This window comes from Scomber scombrus, chromosome 10, assembly GCF_963691925.1.
Source record: "Scomber scombrus chromosome 10, fScoSco1.1, whole genome shotgun sequence".
Taxonomy (NCBI): domain Eukaryota; kingdom Metazoa; phylum Chordata; class Actinopteri; order Scombriformes; family Scombridae; genus Scomber; species Scomber scombrus.
This window is the reverse complement of record NC_084979.1, coordinates 26,431,737-26,450,206: the sequence shown is the minus strand read 5'-3', so window position 1 is coordinate 26,450,206 and position 18,470 is coordinate 26,431,737. Positions and strand designations below refer to the sequence as shown.

Here is an 18,470-nt window from a genome sequence, read left to right as displayed (position 1 = left end):
ACATCATTTGCAAAGGTGCATGTATAATTTTGGTTGCTCGACTTTCTGACGTGACCAGGCTATCACTGAATTCCTAATTGTGGCTCTTGTGTGAGGTGGAATTTGAAACTGAGGCTTGTGGCACTTGCTCTCAGAGGCTTCCCCTTAAACCAGTGTGGCTTGAATTGTATCTCATTTCAAGCCATTTGTAACCCATTTGCTCCATCCTTTACACATACAGTACACACCATATCCTCTCATTGTAATTCCCAGTGAATATTGTCTTCTCCAGTAGATCCCATAGTGTGAAACCTGCTGTTTAATCCCATCTAGCACAACAGGGGAGTTGCTATGTGATGTCATGATGACATAAACTGCATTGGTTGTACTTGTTCCCAGACTGACATGGAACATGTCTCATTAACAACAAAAGCTGCCATAATATCGCTGCTTGAAATAAAAGAGGTACTGGTAATTACGATGACAAGACATAATTCATACTATTCAGTCTATTACAAGGTGAAACATAGACAGCATGAGAGACAGATATTTGAAAAGGATTAGTGAAGGAGAAATGGAGGGAGAGAGGGACAGAGAATAGACAGTGGTGTAGGAAAAATGATAGCTCATTACTGTGCTGCTAATAACCACATCACCCCTGCTTCAGAGATCAGACAAGACTGTAACAGTTCCTGACAGTGTACAGTGCTTTAAAGGGAACGCACATACCAAATAAAACAAAACAAAGTAAGAAAAATGGAGATGTTGTACACAGAAATTATTGCAAACTCCAGATCATTTTGACACCATATGTGAACACCTAACAAAGCATGGTTATTAATTTCCTCAATAAATCTGGCAGAAGAGAATTATAACAATGTGCTGTTGTTAGTCTACCAGCTAAAAGATTTATGTTGAGAAATACATCAGATCTCTCATTTAGCTCCATTCACACAGCTATAATTCTTTTCACATTGTATCCTCACTGACAATTATTCTCCTACATCACGGCTACTTAAATTGCCTTGGCTGCAGAACGGAGGCTAGTGTCTCTAATTCAATCCGGCTCACTATATCATAATAGTTTAATGTGTACATAAATAGTGCCTACAAAAAACATAAGTAATTGCATCTTCTAGCTGAGAGCTAGTCCGGAGGTAGGTCATGGGGTAAAACAAATGAATCTTGTCTCAACTTTGGGGGTGCGGGAGTTGAGGGGATGATTAACAGTTCCCATGGAAACCATTGGTGTTTTGTTCCATCGTGGTCTGTCTGGAGTGCTGCACAGAAAATTATCTCAACAATGATGCTTATTTTGTTTTGGTTCAAAGTGTCCCCATGTGATGTCCAATTATTTATTCATCTATCTATTTATTTATTTATGTATTTATAATACAAGCTGATTTACTTATATATTAAATGGCATAGATTTTCTTTGTCATGGGCACTTAATACTTTAACAAGAGGCACTTGAATATAAATACATGTCTAGATCAATGTAGGAGGCTGATGTGTATGAGACTGTGCAACACTTAAATTCACACCAAGATAACTGGTACTTGTACAAGTACAAGTATGTCAATTTCATGTCAATCTGACCAGTTGCCAGATTAGTCCAACATTGTAGCTGTGGGATACGCACTTTCTCTCAGAAACATGATTTAATAGCAGTAATAACGATGATAATGGGAGACTTTGGGAAAAAATCTGTTGAAAATTTAGTTTTTGTTTTTAGATCAAAGCTTGATCTTAAGGATTTTGACTATGAGCCCCATTAACTACCACTGACATCATCACAGCAGAGAAATCTGGACACTTTTATTATGTTTTCCCCATTGTCTGACTGTGAATGACCATAATGTATGTTGTCTTCAGGTTTCCATACCTGTAGCATTGCAATCAAACAATTATGTTTTGAGCTTCTTTTAAGTTAAAGTTGTTACACTGTTTTAGCCTTTTTTGGCACCTAAATAGCTAATTAGTATGAGCATGATCAATCAATCAATCAATCAATCAATCAATCAATCAATCAATCAATCAATCAATCAATCAATCTCTATTTATATAGCGCAAAATCACAACAAAAGTCATCTCAAGGCACGTTTCACATATAGCAGGTCTAGACTGTACCCTTTAATTTAATTCAGAGACCCAACATTCCCCTATGAGCAAGCACTTGGCGACAGCAGCAAGGAAAAACTCCCCTTTAATGGGAAGAAACCTCAGGCAGAACCGGGCTCTAGGTGGGGCGCCATCTGCCTTGACTGGTTGGTGTTGAAGGAGAGTGAGAGATACACCATCTGTATATGAATATCTGCACCTTCACAAACTCTACTCTGTTAAGCTCTTAAAGTGTGCAGATGAAACAACCGTCATTGGTCTGATCCAGGGTGGGGGCGAGTCTGTGTACAGATGGAAGTGGCGCAGCTAATATCCTGGTGGAGCAATAACAGTTTGGAACCAAACACCCCCAAGACAGATCTTACAATAGACTTCAGGAGATCCCCCCCCCCCTCACCTCCTTCCACTTGCCATCAGTCATTTAAGGTCCTTGGCCACTACATCTCCACCTACCATCTCCAAGGATCTTAAATGGGACATTAACATAAGCTGCATAACCAAGAAGGCCCAGAGGATGTTCTTCCTGAGGCTGCTGAATCATCCATCATGGTTTAATCCACTGAAACAACCAAAAAAGGACATTCAGAGGCTGCAGTGCCTCATTCACTCGGCTGAGTGAATGAGCCCCCCCCCAACTGATCAGCTGCACCCCTCCAGGGCCAGGCGGCGTGCAAGCAAGAGCATCTGCCAAGCATCACCCTGGACACGGACTCTTTGAACTTCTTCCCTCAGGAAAAAGAACAGGAACAGGAGCTATTTTCTGAAAGTTGTTGCTCTACTAAAAAGCTCAACTGTCCTATTATCAAACAGGACTTTACATTTCATATCCCTCATTTAATCCCTGCCTTGGTCCCTTTAATCTATTTCATCGAACTGGATTTAACATGGTTTAATATATTCCACCTCCACCGTTAAATAATTCAGTTATTTATTGCATGTCACATTTAATCTTTGCACTTGTCACCTTCATATAGTTTTCTACTTGATTTCTTTGCCCATAGCAGTTCATATTTCCTTTATCCAGTCAAGTTCTATATCCCATTTCACAACCATTAACATTTGATATTTAATTTTAATATTATTTTTCTTATTTCTTTATGTATCATGACCTTATTTTTGTTCTGTTTTTTTTGTTCTGTGTTGTGTTTATTGGAGCAAACACTAAGACACATTCTTTGTATGTTTTAATGATCATCCATGAAATGTGTGAAGAATTATGATTGTTCTTTTAAGGGCTACAGTAAATAGCTTTGTTATTTAAATATTATGTTAATTCACATTTATGTTATGACACTACATGTGTTATTTTCCCTTGTAGACCACAAACATACCCTCATAGCCATCCTTCTATTGGCACGTACTGTACATGTTTGTCCACTGCACTTCTACAATAAAACATGCTCTGATTCTCCAAACCACTTCCATATTCCCCAAACTCCGCCTTTATTAAAATGTATGCTGTCAAAATGATCATAATCATGACCAATCCATGACCTGGATTACCATTTGAGAAAAGTTGGTAACTGCTGAAAGGGCAACCTGGCTGAGCCCTTAAGTAAACATGTGGCAGTATCTGAATTTAAATTGCTCCATTTTTATTTCTATGGTGCAGCAGGGAAGGAGGACCACTGACATTTAACAAAACCAGGATGCTCATCATCGAGGTCATATCTAGAGCAGCATGTTGGGCAAGAGGTTACATCCTCACTAAATAAAGTCATGGGTTCAAACTTCCCAAGGGCTGCTTTTGCATCCTAGTTTGTATATTCTCTCTGTGTGTTTGTATGATTTCTTGGGGTGGTTCAGTCTCTTCTCACACCAAAATACAGTTATGTGTTTTAAATCCTCCCGCTGCTGTTACTAACCGATGGCTCAAATGCTGGTGGGACATTAATGAATAATTATCATCTTTTTAAAAGCCAATCTTTGCATGAATCCTTTTCACTCCAGTTGCATTCCTTCTGAGGTACACTGGATACAACTTTCTGTCACACATCAGCATCACCATCTTGAAGTCAGGAGCTGTGTAGCATGCTGGTTTCTCCCTCCCCCAAAATAATTGGATTTTCTCTGCTCCAAATTGTCTGCACTCCTCTACTGCTGCTCTCGTCTGTTTTACTTTAACGTTTAATCTTATCTACTGTATGTGACAAGGATAAAATCTAATCAATCTGTAGATTATCATATTGATTTAATCTGTAAACAAATCTCACTGTATCTTATTGTTTATATGTGTCTGTTTCCATTTAAATCAGGAATAAAGCAACTTTGCAGAGATGAACTTCAGCAAGGAAAAAGAAGTCGAGGTACGAGGTAAACCAAAGTGAGAAAACTGTTTTTTCTTGCCTCATCTCAGATGATCAGAGTGTAATCTGGTCAGAACAACCTCTACCTGAGAAATACAACTGGGAGCTGATTTAAGGGCATTTAAAATTCAGCTGTAAAAAATCAGACCCTTAAGAGCTTTATGCAAAAGGATGCAAAATACTTCAGTTTCAACCAAGTATAATGATAGTACAGACAGGCAACAGTATGCTCCTCTAAATCACAATACGAACTGAAATAATGGGGCCTTGACGGGGGATGACAGCCCATTTAATCCAGCCCTGATGAGCTCCAGCATATCTTGGTGACATTTTATATCCTCACAGTCCTCCTAGAACACTGAGGTCGTCCGAGCAGCAGCAGCAGTTCTGTCTCAGAGAGCATTTGAAGGTGACCAGCCGTTTTCTGTGGCCCGGGCCAAAATTGTAGAAATCTAGGCTAAAAACCCACTTTGTTTTCTCTAGTTCTTTAAATGTGCCAATTTGTGTTTTTGTCATTTTGAGTCTTTTGTCAATTTCTGTACTTTCCTTTTTTTGTGTAAGAGCACTCTGGCCACCCATTGGAGTGGTTTCCAACCTGGGGATCAGGACCCCGTAGTGGGTGACAAGATAAATCTGAGGGGTTGTGAGATGATTTATAAAGCATGTCTGCTATAAGGAGTTTCCAAAGTTATGAATTAACTCTGAAGTTTAAATTTTGGTTTGGTCTCCTTGGATCTCAAAAAAGCTTTTCAAATGACAAGGAGTAAGGAGTAGACATTGCTTTGTTTTAAAAGGTCACAAACCAAAAGATGTGCAGCACCACTGATCTATTAAGTCGCAAAAATCTTAAAAACATAATCCCTCACAAGAAGTTCACATTTGCAGACAGAATCAGTCAGTATAATAATATATTATAATAATTATAATGGTATAATGCCAACAGACAATAATACAAAATATGTAATTTAAGGATGAGCAAACAGGCTGTAATAGGCATCATTAATATCTGATAAGATGTATACTGAAGATTAACCTTGTGTTTTGATGTTTTTGACAGCATTGTAATGGTTTTAATGATTGCACGTCCATATGTCATCAGGAACGCCAAGGGAAAAAACAATTAAAAGATAAAAAATCAAGGAAAGAGTTGACTGGCTCCCTACAGCTGATAAATTATTCCTATAAATAATAATGAATCATATTAATTATAAACCATTAACCAAGCTCGAATTGTGCATGTATGAAGCAATGTTTAAAGTTTTGTACTTAAATGCAATTTTGAAAACTTTTCTTTAGTATTTCCATTTCGTGGTACTTCTAGTACTCCACATTTCAAAGGGTAATATTCTTGTATACAACACACATCTTATACATTTAACTAAGCAGTATGTAAAATAGTTATATTTAATCCACATTAAATTAATATACATGTATAGTAACATTACACTAAAAGGGTCCATTCTACATAATAAGAACTGTTACTTTTGATGTTTTAAATACATTTTATATATGATAATTATTCTTTTACTTTATTAGGCAGCATTGTTCCTTTTAATTGAGTGTTTTACATTGTACACTGTATACTTCCTCTGCCACTACATCTATCCAGATTAAAACTGTATTATATCAGCAGTATCAGCTTCATCTTGAAAACTGTAAAATAGGAAGCATTCATACAAATGAATAATAGGACTTAACATGAATTATCCTTCCCAAAAACTCAAAAAGATTCTGTTCAAGGGATTATACAATCTGTCTCGTGGAAGTGCAATATATGAACTGTGTTTTTAAGAAATCATTTTCATTGAATCATACTGTAGTTGTGAACATTTCTTTATTTAGAGACTCTTAAGCAATCGCTTGTCAACAGGTTGCTACCACGACGGCAGCCTAACTGAACTGAAAAATCAATTTGCTCATTCTGACAGTTAATATCACTTTTCTGATGAAAGAAAATAATAACTGAGGTGATGCAAGTGATTTTCTGAAATGACAATAACACTGAAATTGGCACCACTTTCTAATAAAGCGTAATGTTAGAATTTGCTACCAGTTCCAGTTATCCTGTGTTATAAAATAACTTTTATGAGCTTTGAGTGAAGTCAAAAACAAAATACAGTGTGACCAAATTAGTAAGGATTTTGACTTTGATCCACATAAACTGCCTCTGATGCCATTCTTGTCTCAATTAAGGAAATTACGATGTTTAAAGAGGAGTGAATTGTACATTTAATTAGCATAATTTGCCCAACGTGAAAACAAAACTGTATATTTTTCATTTGAAGAATTAACAGCCAGTCTTCATGGTTTGTCAGAGCAAATTACACAGTAATCCCAAGTGCTGCATGTTCAGATCATTGTGTTGTCAGATGCTGTATTTGTCAGATTAATCTTACCGCCTGGTTGTCAGAAATTATCTCCAACATGTTCATTGTATTGAGGTTCAGAGCAGATTGATGTGTGAACTCTGAAGATTTGAATCAGAGCTGATTTGTGCATGTACAGGAAATGTGATCCCCTCTACTCATTCGAGGATAACCGCTGCACAGTAAACATCTCAGCTCTGCCATTAGGCCTGCGTAGAGCTCTTATCATGCAGTTCTTGCACAGTCCTCATGTGTGATTGAAATTCAAAACTCTTAAGTGGGGTATAATAGAGGGAATGTCTTTGATGGTTCACTCACTGTCAGTACAGTGACAGCTCCTGCTGCTAAAAGCACTGCAGGAACAGCTTGAAGGGTTTCCATGGTGTTGGACCAGAGCTGCTGCTTTCATGTTCGTGGCACAATGAGAAAGAGTGGTTTGTTAATGCTTGACTAGTGGCTGAACAAGTGATGTTTTCACAAGTGAAATCATTTGGTATCATTGCTTGATTTTATAGCCAGGCTTTCAAGAGAGTACGGTAAACATCGGGCAACAAAGATCTGAAAACCTCATAATAGCTTCTGATGTGTTGATCAAAAACACATATGACTAAAAGTCTGCAGCCAACTAGCTGCTATGTCAGGTGATGTGTATAGGCACAGTGTGCATTAGCGAAATTAACTACTAGATATTGTTTTAAGGGAAAAACAAACAAACAAACAACAAAAGCATGGTAGCCACATGTGACCCAAGTATATGCTAATACAGTAATTATAATAATATGCTGATGTCGTTATGCTAACATGCTCACAATGAAATCGAGAAACCATGTTGGTCATCAAGTACTGCTGGGGCTAATGGGGACTGTCATTAATGTAGCAGGTATTTTATCATGAATCAAAGTACTGGACAAATTAAAACATGATGGCGCTGGACCACAAAAGTTATTATAGAGGTCAGATCACCAGTCAGCAGGCTTCGTCGTCTGGGCACCATGCATATCTGCACAAAACTTCATGGCAATTCATCTAATAGTTGTCAAGATATTTTCATATTCAAGTGGTGGACCAACTGAACAATCGTTACATCTGTCAGAGCTGCTGTAATAGCAAAAAAAAGTGGAAGTGATCGAAATAAGAGCCAAAAATAACTACGTACCTCAGAGTCAGTTATGGTCCTGATGTGGGTATGAGGAAGCTTTTAGTGGGATCAATACATCCAACAGGAGTTAGTACATGTTGCTCTTGCTCCACGATTACACCGTATAACTGACATTTAGCACAGGTTACCTTCAGAGACCGACTCGCATCAGCTCGCTACTGGAACTCTGTGAGCCAGACACTGAATACTAATGTGATGATAATGACAAAGTCCCGGTGTAACGTTAAATACATCTGAGATTTCATGGCATAATGTGGGATGATAAAACTGTGTTTTTTTATTTAAATAATTCACTTTAATTTGAAAACACAAAGCTCATTTTTGTGTGCTCAAATTGCCTTGAGATGGCCTCCTCTGGAGCCATATATGCATCCCTGCTGGCCTAAAATTGAATCGTGCTGGAGCATATTCTTCTGCCTCCACCTTTGCTGTTCAATTGTCTGACTACAAATGGGCCTGAACAATTGTCTATTTTTCTCAAGAATAAGGGGTACAATGAAAGTTTTATACTTTGCCTGCTGTCAATGAAAGAATGCGTCACAGTGAAACAGAAGCTGGAATGATTAATTGACTCATTACATCGCACAGAAATCAAGCCAAATTAACTATTTTGTTCAGAGTCAAGCACTTATAAATTTCCCTCATATACAGGACATTTCTAATGCTTCAATTTAATATTTGTCTTGACTATTATATAGGCAGCTTAAAGTGAAGCAAGAAATACAGGAGTTTAAAACAACTGCTCATTTTAAGAAGGCAGGCACCTTTTTTTGTCTGTTCAGACCCTTGAATCTCTGAATTTCCTCGCAGGCAGACATCTCCCTCTCCTGGCAGCAGTCTTCATCTTCCTCACAAGGCTTTCTCCTTGAGTCTAATTTTACACAATGACATTGTTAGAGTAATTCAGTTTCCACACAATAATTGGTTTAACATTGCATTTGTCTTAATGAAGTTTCCTTTGCAAATAGACAATGGGGTTTGAACATTTTTGTCAAGCAAAGTCCGACAATCAATGATGGTTCTGACGGTGCCACTGTTCAGTGTCCTTTAACAAGTTTGAGATGTTTCTGTCTGCTGTGGCTGAGTGTCTGTAGAGCCTTAGCACCTGCTCCACATGTCTTTATTAGCAGGCACCTAGAGGACAAAAGAACAGGACAGGGTCGGCTTGCTCTCTTTCCAGAACAAGGAAACAATCTGACAAAGGGGTTGTACAATTATCTCCACAACACCACACCTCTCTCTTCAAACTCCTGCACAGAATGTGTTAATGTGAACCACATAACCTTTCTTCTGCTTCGTCTATGTAGCACAAAACACAACCTTAAATGAACAATAATACCTTCATTAAGCTAAATTGAACAATGTAAGACATGAAAAGAACACCAGGTACATGTACATGGGCCGTTTCCGAACATTATCATTCATTTTGAGTATTGTTTCTGTCCACCTAGTGAATGTAATGCCAATATTAACCCTTTTTTTTAGCTGTTTTTGCTCTCTACTGACTCCTGAGAGAAATATTTGGCTCCTTATCTGCTAAATACCCCACTATGTTCACCAGCTAGTCAACAACTGTGTGTGTTTGCAGTTTGGTGCTGAGCAGGTAGCATACAGAGGCTTTTTAAAGCATTTTCTTTTTTTTAAACAGCTGCCTTCTGCTGCTGAAATTGACGCAATGAGAGCGCTGAGAGTGAACCAAAACAGTACAGTCAGCCAGACAGCCAAACAATGAGCTGAAACTCGCTACAAAGCTCTGTAAAGCCGAGGGGAGCTGCAGAGTCTGAATCTCTGCAGGTTCATCGCTACGAGTGACACCTCTGACATTACACATCTGATTTATTGTTTATTAAAAGTAATGAGTATAGATGCTTTAAATCTATATTTTTAATATGACAACTGACGCTCTGTTAGGTGACATTTAATGTAAAATGAATGATGATTGTTGGCCATAAGCTTTTATACTGTAAAGGTCAAACACAGAAATGACACTTCTAACAAATGATCTGTCCTTTCATGAAACTTGGAACAGTCACCGCTTTATTTTGGGTATCATATGTGCTTAAAAGCAGCAAATTCAAGCGACAGTTACACTGATTAAAGTTTATTTTCTTCCACCCAGTTACATAAATAATAGAGGTAAAGCTGTAAGCTGTTGACGTCACATTAAGAACAGCATTTAGGCTCTGTGATTGTTGTATTATTAACATACAGTATGGTTTACATATATTACTTTAAAGTGTATTTAACTTTCTTAAGTGCTAAAAAATAACAGTTTGTAGAAATGCTCTTAACTTCTAAGATCAATCGTTATCAAGAAACACATCCAAAATCGTTCAGCATTTGTCAGCGTCTAAATGAGAAGAAATCTCATTTTCTTTCTCAAGATGAAAGAAGAGATTTAATTTTCTCTATCAAGATGAATCACAGGTTTCAAATGGGATTTCCACATTTCATCGGAAATGTGATTATAACCGATTCAGCACAGAGATATCTACTATTTATCACAGTGTTATTAGTTAGCAAAAAAAAAAGAAAAAGACCAAAGTACAAAAAGTACAGACAAAACCCTTTTCAAGCCTGACGGAACAGATTTTGAATGAAATATTTCTGAGGCTACCGTGATCGAGAAAGTCTTTTGATGAGGAAGCATTTTTATCACTGAGTTTCCCCAAAAAAATCCCCACATTAGCTGTTGTAGAGAGCCACTACCCTGTCTATAATTGCCCTGCAGATTGGGCATTTCTTTGGCACTGGCAGGGCCTCGTAGCACTGGGCGCAGGCACACACGTGTCCGCATTCGAGAAACACGCAGGACCGTTCCCGGCTCAGGCAAACAGTACAGCTGGTCGGTGACACGCTGCCTTCCTCAATGTTGAGATCACGCATACGCTTCCTCTGATGCTCCTTGAACTCCTCGAGCATGCTCCTCTCCTTCTTGCTCTGCCTGTGGTGCACGTATCGCTTCCACAGGATGAAGAAGAGCGTGGAGCAGGCGGCGACACCGAAGACGACGGTCAGGATCCTCCACAGTCTGACGCCGTTACCCTGCTTCCTCAGAAGAGACTCGTAGTCCAGACGGGAGAGAAAATATCGAAAGCCCTGTTTTGGAGGTTGGAGCTTGATCAGGTTGTTGTCCAGGACCAGCTCTCCTATGCCTGTGACGCTGTCTCCCACCCGGAGCATCTCCTCAGTTTCGTGGATGCCCTTGGGTCGTTCGCCGCTGATGAAGTGGCCGATAACATTGGACAGGGACTGGACTGTGGGGTGGAAGTTCTCGTAGGTGGTCTCCAGGTCCAACTCTGCAGCATCTAGTGGACGTATGATTCGTATCGTGGCGGCGATGCCTTCGTCATGAGAGCCGAGGGCAAATGGGACTGTGTTTGTGCGCTGGTGGATGACTTTCTCTGTGTTGTTCCTGTTCATGAATATCACGGTTACTTTTGTCTATTACTTTAAACACAACAGCAAAAAACTGCGATATACAGTTCGTAAAGGTTTCACATACTACTAACTGTATTTCAAAGTACTTAACCCATTATTTCAACTTCCCACTGACTTTATTTTACTATAATCTGTTTTGTGAGGGTGGGGCATTTATTCATCGATTTGGAGATGTTATTGTCTATTGTTGTATTTCTTATGTTGTTGTTCTTTTTTTGTTGTTGTCTTGTTTTTATGAAACTGAAAACAATCAATAAATCAGTCAAACTTACCAGAGGTGAGTGGTGCGATTCCACACCATCTTTTCCTCCTTCAGGGTCAGTCTTTCAATGACACCTTTGCAATTATCTACAAACTGGCTGTTCAGAGTCTCCTTCACAGATCTCACAACACCTGCAATGTGCAATAAATAAAACCGGTATTAAACCACTGTTAAAATAACGCAAGTTTAATTATCATGAATGAACTGGCTGAGTAAAACTTGATTTAGACCTTCGATGACAGCGTATGGGACACATCTTCCAGGAGTTTCAGACAGGATGTTTTTCAAATCCTGGTCAATGGTTACTTTCTTGGCTTCCTGTGTGAAATAAAAAACACAAAACAAATGAACAAGTGTAACATTACAGTCGTGTCACAAACTGATTATATCCACACAACCCAGACATTCACAGGACTAAGACAGACTGTGCACCGATATGTTGCTGACCTTTAATCTGGCAACTGTTGTAGCTTTGCTCCTGTATATTGAATAAAAGACTGCAGTCAAGGCCGAGCTGGTGGCTAAAACCACGATCTGTGCAGTGGAGGGTTTCCCGCTGGAGTCCATCCTGCGATCTGCAACATGCAGCGCTGTTGTGAAAGAGATGACGAGCACAGGTTTAGCTGTCTTTGAATTACTTCTGTGAGTCATACACATGTTTGTTGTTACTATATAAAACCAGTGATGGAGAGTAACAATGTTAATATTAGTACTGAACATAAGTCAAATGTAAAAGGTAATTATATGAGTATTTCCATTTCTGCTACTTGATACTTCAGAAAGTGACAGTATTTTCACTTTGAAGAATTAACATGCAAATCATTTGAGTGTCTTTTAAAATGCAATTGTTCATGAATGCTCATTATGTTAAGTACTGTAGGCCTACAACTAATAATTATTCTAATTATCACGTAATCAGCTCTATTTTGTTGATGAATCAATTAATCGTTTGGTCTAAGAAATGAGACAGAAAAAGGGAATATTGTCTATTAAAATATCTCAGAGCCCAAGGTCACATTATCTAATTACTTGTGTTGTCAGAACAAAACTCAAAGATATTTAATTACTATTAATTATGAAAAAAGAAAAGTACCAAATCCTCACAGTTAATAAGCTGAACTAGAGCATATTTTGCATTTTTGCTTGAAAAATTATGCTGAAGATCATTAGATCAGCAAATAGCTGCAAATTTTCTGTTGATGTACGAAAAACGACCTCGTCAAATGCTGTTTACATATTAATCCATCAACAATATTAATCCATTAAAAGGATAGGTTCACAGTTTTTTAAGTACATCTTAAAACAAAAGTTAAGAACATTGAAGCATGTTTATCTTTACCATAATCATTCTTCCTGTTCATATAGGTAATTATGACATCCCTTCATAATGTTCTTTCTTTTAATGTGTTATTGTCTTTATAATGGCAAATTCCCTTTTTTGTTATGATTCCTTCCACTGCACTAAATGACAGTATACTTTACTAAATAAAGATATCCACATTAATAAACTAACTCATATCATATTCTTTACAGATTAACTTTTGAATACATTTTTTGCTCAAAACAAATACAACCCCCCCCCCCCCTTCACTTACATTGTATTTGCATTAGGAGGAGTTTCTAATGGCCAGTATGAACAGGAAGTAACAAGTACATCAAGTAAAACCTGTTTCAATGGTCATGTTGATACTTGACTAATTTTTAAGAAAGACTTGAAAAAATTAACTTGAAGCAGAGTAACTTTTTTTTGTGCATTATTATGTTACATATTTCCTTAGTTAAGTGTCTGAGTACTTCTTCCATCACATCATAACTTATTACAACACAATGTAAAGTGAAAGTAATTGAGCTCAAGTCGTTTAGATGGCTTTAAATAAAAAATGAGCTTATTTTTAATTTAAATGCCTGAACCACCTTGATAATCGTTGAAACAGACTGACACAGTGCTAAATAATGGCTACTTTAATGACATGATCGACAAGTTTTGATTCATGGAGTCCAATATTTCACACGACATAATGAAGAAAACTCAAGAGGTTAATGCTAACTGTCTCGAGCTTGCATACTGATTAACAGCCTCACTTACTATAAGCACTAGTTATAAATCACAATATAAAGGTTTTTGCATGTCAAAACGTGGCTATAAAGTAACTAATACAGCTGCAGTAATGTTAGGTTTCCAGCACTTCCTTATTTTTAGGGCTAGCTAAATTAGCACTCTGCTAGCAATGCTTCAGACAGAGACTGCACGATTTTAATCACCAGTTTTAAAGATACTGTAGCTGCAGTATATCAGGTAAAAAAATGCTAATATAATACAGGCCACATCAAAATTGGTCAAACCTGTATTCACTCGTCCCTCAGCCAACAGATGTGCTTAACAACAGCAGCTGCGTCTCCACAGCTAAAAACAAAACAGAAAGACTCCAACCTGCAGTTCACCACTTTCTGCCAGCAGGGGTCACTGTGGGACCACTTATGGTAAGACACCTGCTACTTCATCTAATAATAATAATAATAATAATAATAATAATTTAAAATCAGACAAAATATAATATCCCAGTGTAAGATGTAAGCAAACAAACAAACATATCAATATAAAAAGCAATACAAACAAACACAACACTGTCTGGAAGTCTAAAAGAGATGCAAAGTTAGATATAGATATATAGATAAATACAAAATATATAATACAACTTTTCTTCAATAAACCATCTATTTATAAATTCTTCATGAAACCAAATTTGTCCTTTAAATCTCAATCACACTTAAGTCAGTTATATCAAGTTTGATGTCCATGGGCATATCAGAAGACTTGACTGTGAATGACGAGCGAAAATAAGGGAAAATAGTAGTGCATTTTATTTTATTGAGTCTTGCAGAATCCTCTCCCACTGGTTCTCTGCGTTTCTTTTTGCTGGATTCTGAATCCCTCAGGGAACCAAAACTGGCTGTGCTCTCGCTGCTGCTTACGTGACACCAGAACACCAAGGCAGATAGTGCTTCGGCCTGCCATAAATGACCACAAAACAGAGTTGTCTGTACTCATAGATACATCTGTGCTTGTACTGCTGTCACACTATGAGGATAAAGACCCCTCGGTAGGGAATATTGACCTGCCAAGGCCTGTCCCAGTCCAGAGGTATAGGAAAGGCCCTCAGCTAGGTTCCTAACAATGTGCAGGCCACTGTAATCTGTAGACAGGCTTCCCACACAGACATGGCTCTGCAACCAAAGACAGAGCAAAGCAAGTTATGTCTGAGGCATGTCTAGTCTCAGTTTTCTTTAAGATACATTGAGTAGTGTAATGGTATTAAGTGAGAGTCTTCCTCGGTTCATTTAACTGTATGAACTTGATAAAGTAACAATAAATGGGATGATAAGTCCATAATCTTTACTTTACTATATAATCACATATATGAAAGCACAACTGAAATACAATAATGATTTAGAGCCATATATTTTACTTTGAGCTGTTTGTCCTCACCCTGAACCTAACATCTAGTTGTTTTTAATCGCTTTAGTTGAGATGACAAAGCAGTGTCTTCACATCTTATTAAAAAGACATACTGTACATGATACGAGCAAAGCATTGTTAAATATAGGAAGAAATAAATCCTTCTCATACATTGCAGCACTGGCTCCACTTACAAATGCTTAGTGGTTCATTCAACTTCAGTGGCTTCTATTTATGGTTAACTGTATAATAAAAGGCAGCTACTGGCACCTTCAGATGTTGGGTAACAGCACATTTGATACTATCTGAAGAAAAATTGCAGGAAAACATTGTATATAATGTAAATCATCTCTTCTCTGTTGTGACAGTGCACACATTTATTTGCAAGTTGTTCAATAGGTAGGAATGATGGTACAGAAGCAGTCTGTGCACCCTGCAGACTCAAAATATGTCTGTCTGAGGATGCAACATGTCAGAATGGTTTATGGTCCATGTTGATGTTTTCCCCTCTGGATTTGATTCTTCTCATGCAATTCAGTCATAGAAAGATCTGAAAATATATAAATATATAAAATCATTGTGTTCTTTCTGTTTATATACTGTAGGACTTTACAATGCACGCACACACACACACACACACACACACACACACACACACACACACACGCAATTCAAGGATTCAAGCAAAAAGGGAAAAACAATGCAAAACAAAAATACAACACCATCATTGAAGAAAAGCAAAACAAGTGGATGTTTTTTTTGGTTTTTTTTAATGGAGCTTTAGTGAAAATTCAGTCAGGCAGACCGTATTTTGCATGCTCATGTCTGTAGTTTTACTTCTCAAACCATCTGTCATTCCCAGCTCTCACGTATGCTCACTCACTCATAATTTCTTCCCTGTAATTGCCCGGGGGCGTCAATTAAGATATGAGGTGTTCGCATCTATCCAATAGCACAGTGACGTACCCTTATTGTCAGCTTGTCATCTTGTCTTTCTAAATGTTTCCTCCCTCTCTGGCTTAGTGCTTTCAAGCTGCATTATGCATGCCCCACTACCTCCCCATCACCACCTTAGTCTCTGCAGATTCATCAGTGCATCACTTCATCAACCTCATCGGCCTTATCAGTCTCAGCAGAAGTCATCAGCCACCACCACCAGGATCTGGACTCCATGGGGGGAATTATCTGGCTGCAGCTCACGACTGAGGTCCCTCGAGTACAAAATCCCCCTGTCGAGTCTGAGTCTGTCGAGACATAATCATCAATATCATCTGTATAAACAAGTCTTTTTTCTTCATTCACTTGTCTCTCCTGATTGAAATGCCAGTTGAGATGGATGATAGTGAAAGCGAAAGTATTCCTATGTTTAGCGGCAAATGCACAGTCTCCTTACATTTGAGGTTGAAGCTCTGAAAATCCATCCAATTTCTATACGGAAACAACAGTTCAGGGATGTACTTGAGCCTACATATGTGCTGAATGAAGCCCAACCTCAAGGTGATTTTATTCTGGAACTGGCACGCTACACAAGCACCATAGCATTATAGATCTTTTGTGTCACAGCAGGAAAAACACAGGTGTAATTACTGTAATGATAGCTTTGTTGCCTTTAGGAAGGCCATTCAGCCATGCATCTATTACTTATATTATTATTTACACCTGCATAAATCAGCATACTTCATTTAAAAAGGCATCTCTATGCTCTGAAGTATGTGCCAAAAGAAAAATGATAGAACAGTCCAATTGTTCTTCATTTATTATTGGGTGACTGCCATTTATGAACTTATTATTAAGTAATTGGTAAACTTCCCATCATTTCGATAATTTATAATTATTGTAATTATAGTATTATAATAATTATTGTGTCCAAACAGTAAATTACTCTGTCATTTTATAAAGGAGATTTAGAATGAGGATTGCAGCCTGGCTTTATTGGTATTAAGAGTGCTCTCCTTTTTGTCCATTTCTGTCTCACATTTCATTTGTCTGCTGCACCATTCATACATTTTTCTTGTGGCACTGCAGAGGACATAAAGCCAGAGCTGTAGTAAAATTAATACAGATTCAAACCCATAGAAATGTGAGGGAGCACCCACGTGCTACCTGGAGGGTATGAGTGGTGTCTGCCCTGCGTTGACCCACTCAGTGGTTCAACCCAGGCTGCATACAAATTATGCTTTTTTCCCACTAGACTATAACCCAAACCATGACTTTGGGTGACTTATAATTCATACTCATGCACAGTTACATTTGAATAAAAGACAGAATAAAGCAGAGTTTGAGTCATTAGAGCAACCTTTTGTTTTAATTAATGATAATAGCAGGATACTAAGAAGGCAATATAACAACAGAAAGCCAAGGTTTTGATAGGTTGCTCCTCATATTTCGACTGAACGACTGAATTTTCTTTTTTATATATTGCCTCTTTGCACATTCTCGTTGCATCATGTATATGGTGTATTTCTACTTCTTGTTGAGTTCTTAGCACCCAAATGCTGAAACTAAGATGTTACTCGTCTTACAAATTCATGCAATTTTAACACTTGACTGAATCTGTCCGTAATGCCAGGTGTGGTCTAAAGATTTTGGGAGTTTGAGTGGCCCATATACATTTCACATAATAATTAGAGACATCCAGATGATATTGGCAACATTTAGCCTAAACCATTCAATTGTTTGTTTGCTGCAGCATCTCCAGCTGTCAATGATGTCCTCTTGTAATCCATTAAAACACTGATACTGCACAGTGTTTGTGAGTGAATTTCCCACAAGTGAACTGTGGAGCAAATAAACAGCAGCCAGTTTCGGTCAATAACAGCCTGCATCAGAGCTGCCTTGATTTTTTTTTTCTTTGATTCAGTGTTATTCTGCAGGTACTCCTCACTCATTTGTAGTTCTGCTGTTGAAAACTGCATTAAATGAGAATTTCGTCATACATTGCTCTAGTCCGTGTACAGTTTTTACATTTAGTAAGTTCAAGGAGAAGGGTAGTTGCTTACACAACAACTGTTTGCTTGTTAAATAAGCAATAATGGATGAAAAGGTGGCAAATAATTAAAGGGAATCTGACATTTGGAGCCACAATGTGTGCTGTTGTTACTGTGTGGGCGACTGTGGCTCAGGAGGCAGATAAAAATGTTAAATGTGTACTTCTTACTTTGGTTATATGCACAAAAATTTTGGCTGTTTTTACAACAGCTATACCCCCTAAAATCACTACTTGTAATTCTTACATTTCTGTTCATGTGCTGGTTGAGGATTACATGAAATGCATCATAAACAGGACAGCTTTAAAGGCACTGGCAGGTTTCTTTTTCACTTTGGAAGGAGTCGGACTACTTGTTTATTCTTGTCTCTCATCTTTATGCTAAGCTACGCT

General features: G+C 37.9%; 1 protein-coding gene across 1 annotated transcript in view; it reads right to left on the bottom strand.

Moving 5' to 3' along the window:
• Nucleotides 1-10,074: 10,074 nt before the first annotated feature.
• Nucleotides 10,075-18,470, bottom strand: part of mul1b (mitochondrial E3 ubiquitin protein ligase 1b) — a 123,836-nt gene continuing 115,440 nt past the window's right edge. The window contains exons 2-6 of the mRNA XM_062427978.1: nucleotides 13,978-13,998; nucleotides 12,082-12,224; nucleotides 11,865-11,952; nucleotides 11,645-11,765; nucleotides 10,075-11,346 (exon numbers count right to left, since the gene is read on the bottom strand). Coding sequence (XP_062283962.1) covers nucleotides 10,617-11,346; nucleotides 11,645-11,765; nucleotides 11,865-11,952; nucleotides 12,082-12,201 — 1,059 coding nt within the window. The 5' untranslated portion in view covers nucleotides 12,202-12,224; nucleotides 13,978-13,998 and the 3' untranslated portion in view covers nucleotides 10,075-10,616. The remainder of the gene's footprint in view (nucleotides 11,347-11,644; nucleotides 11,766-11,864; nucleotides 11,953-12,081; nucleotides 12,225-13,977; nucleotides 13,999-18,470) is intronic.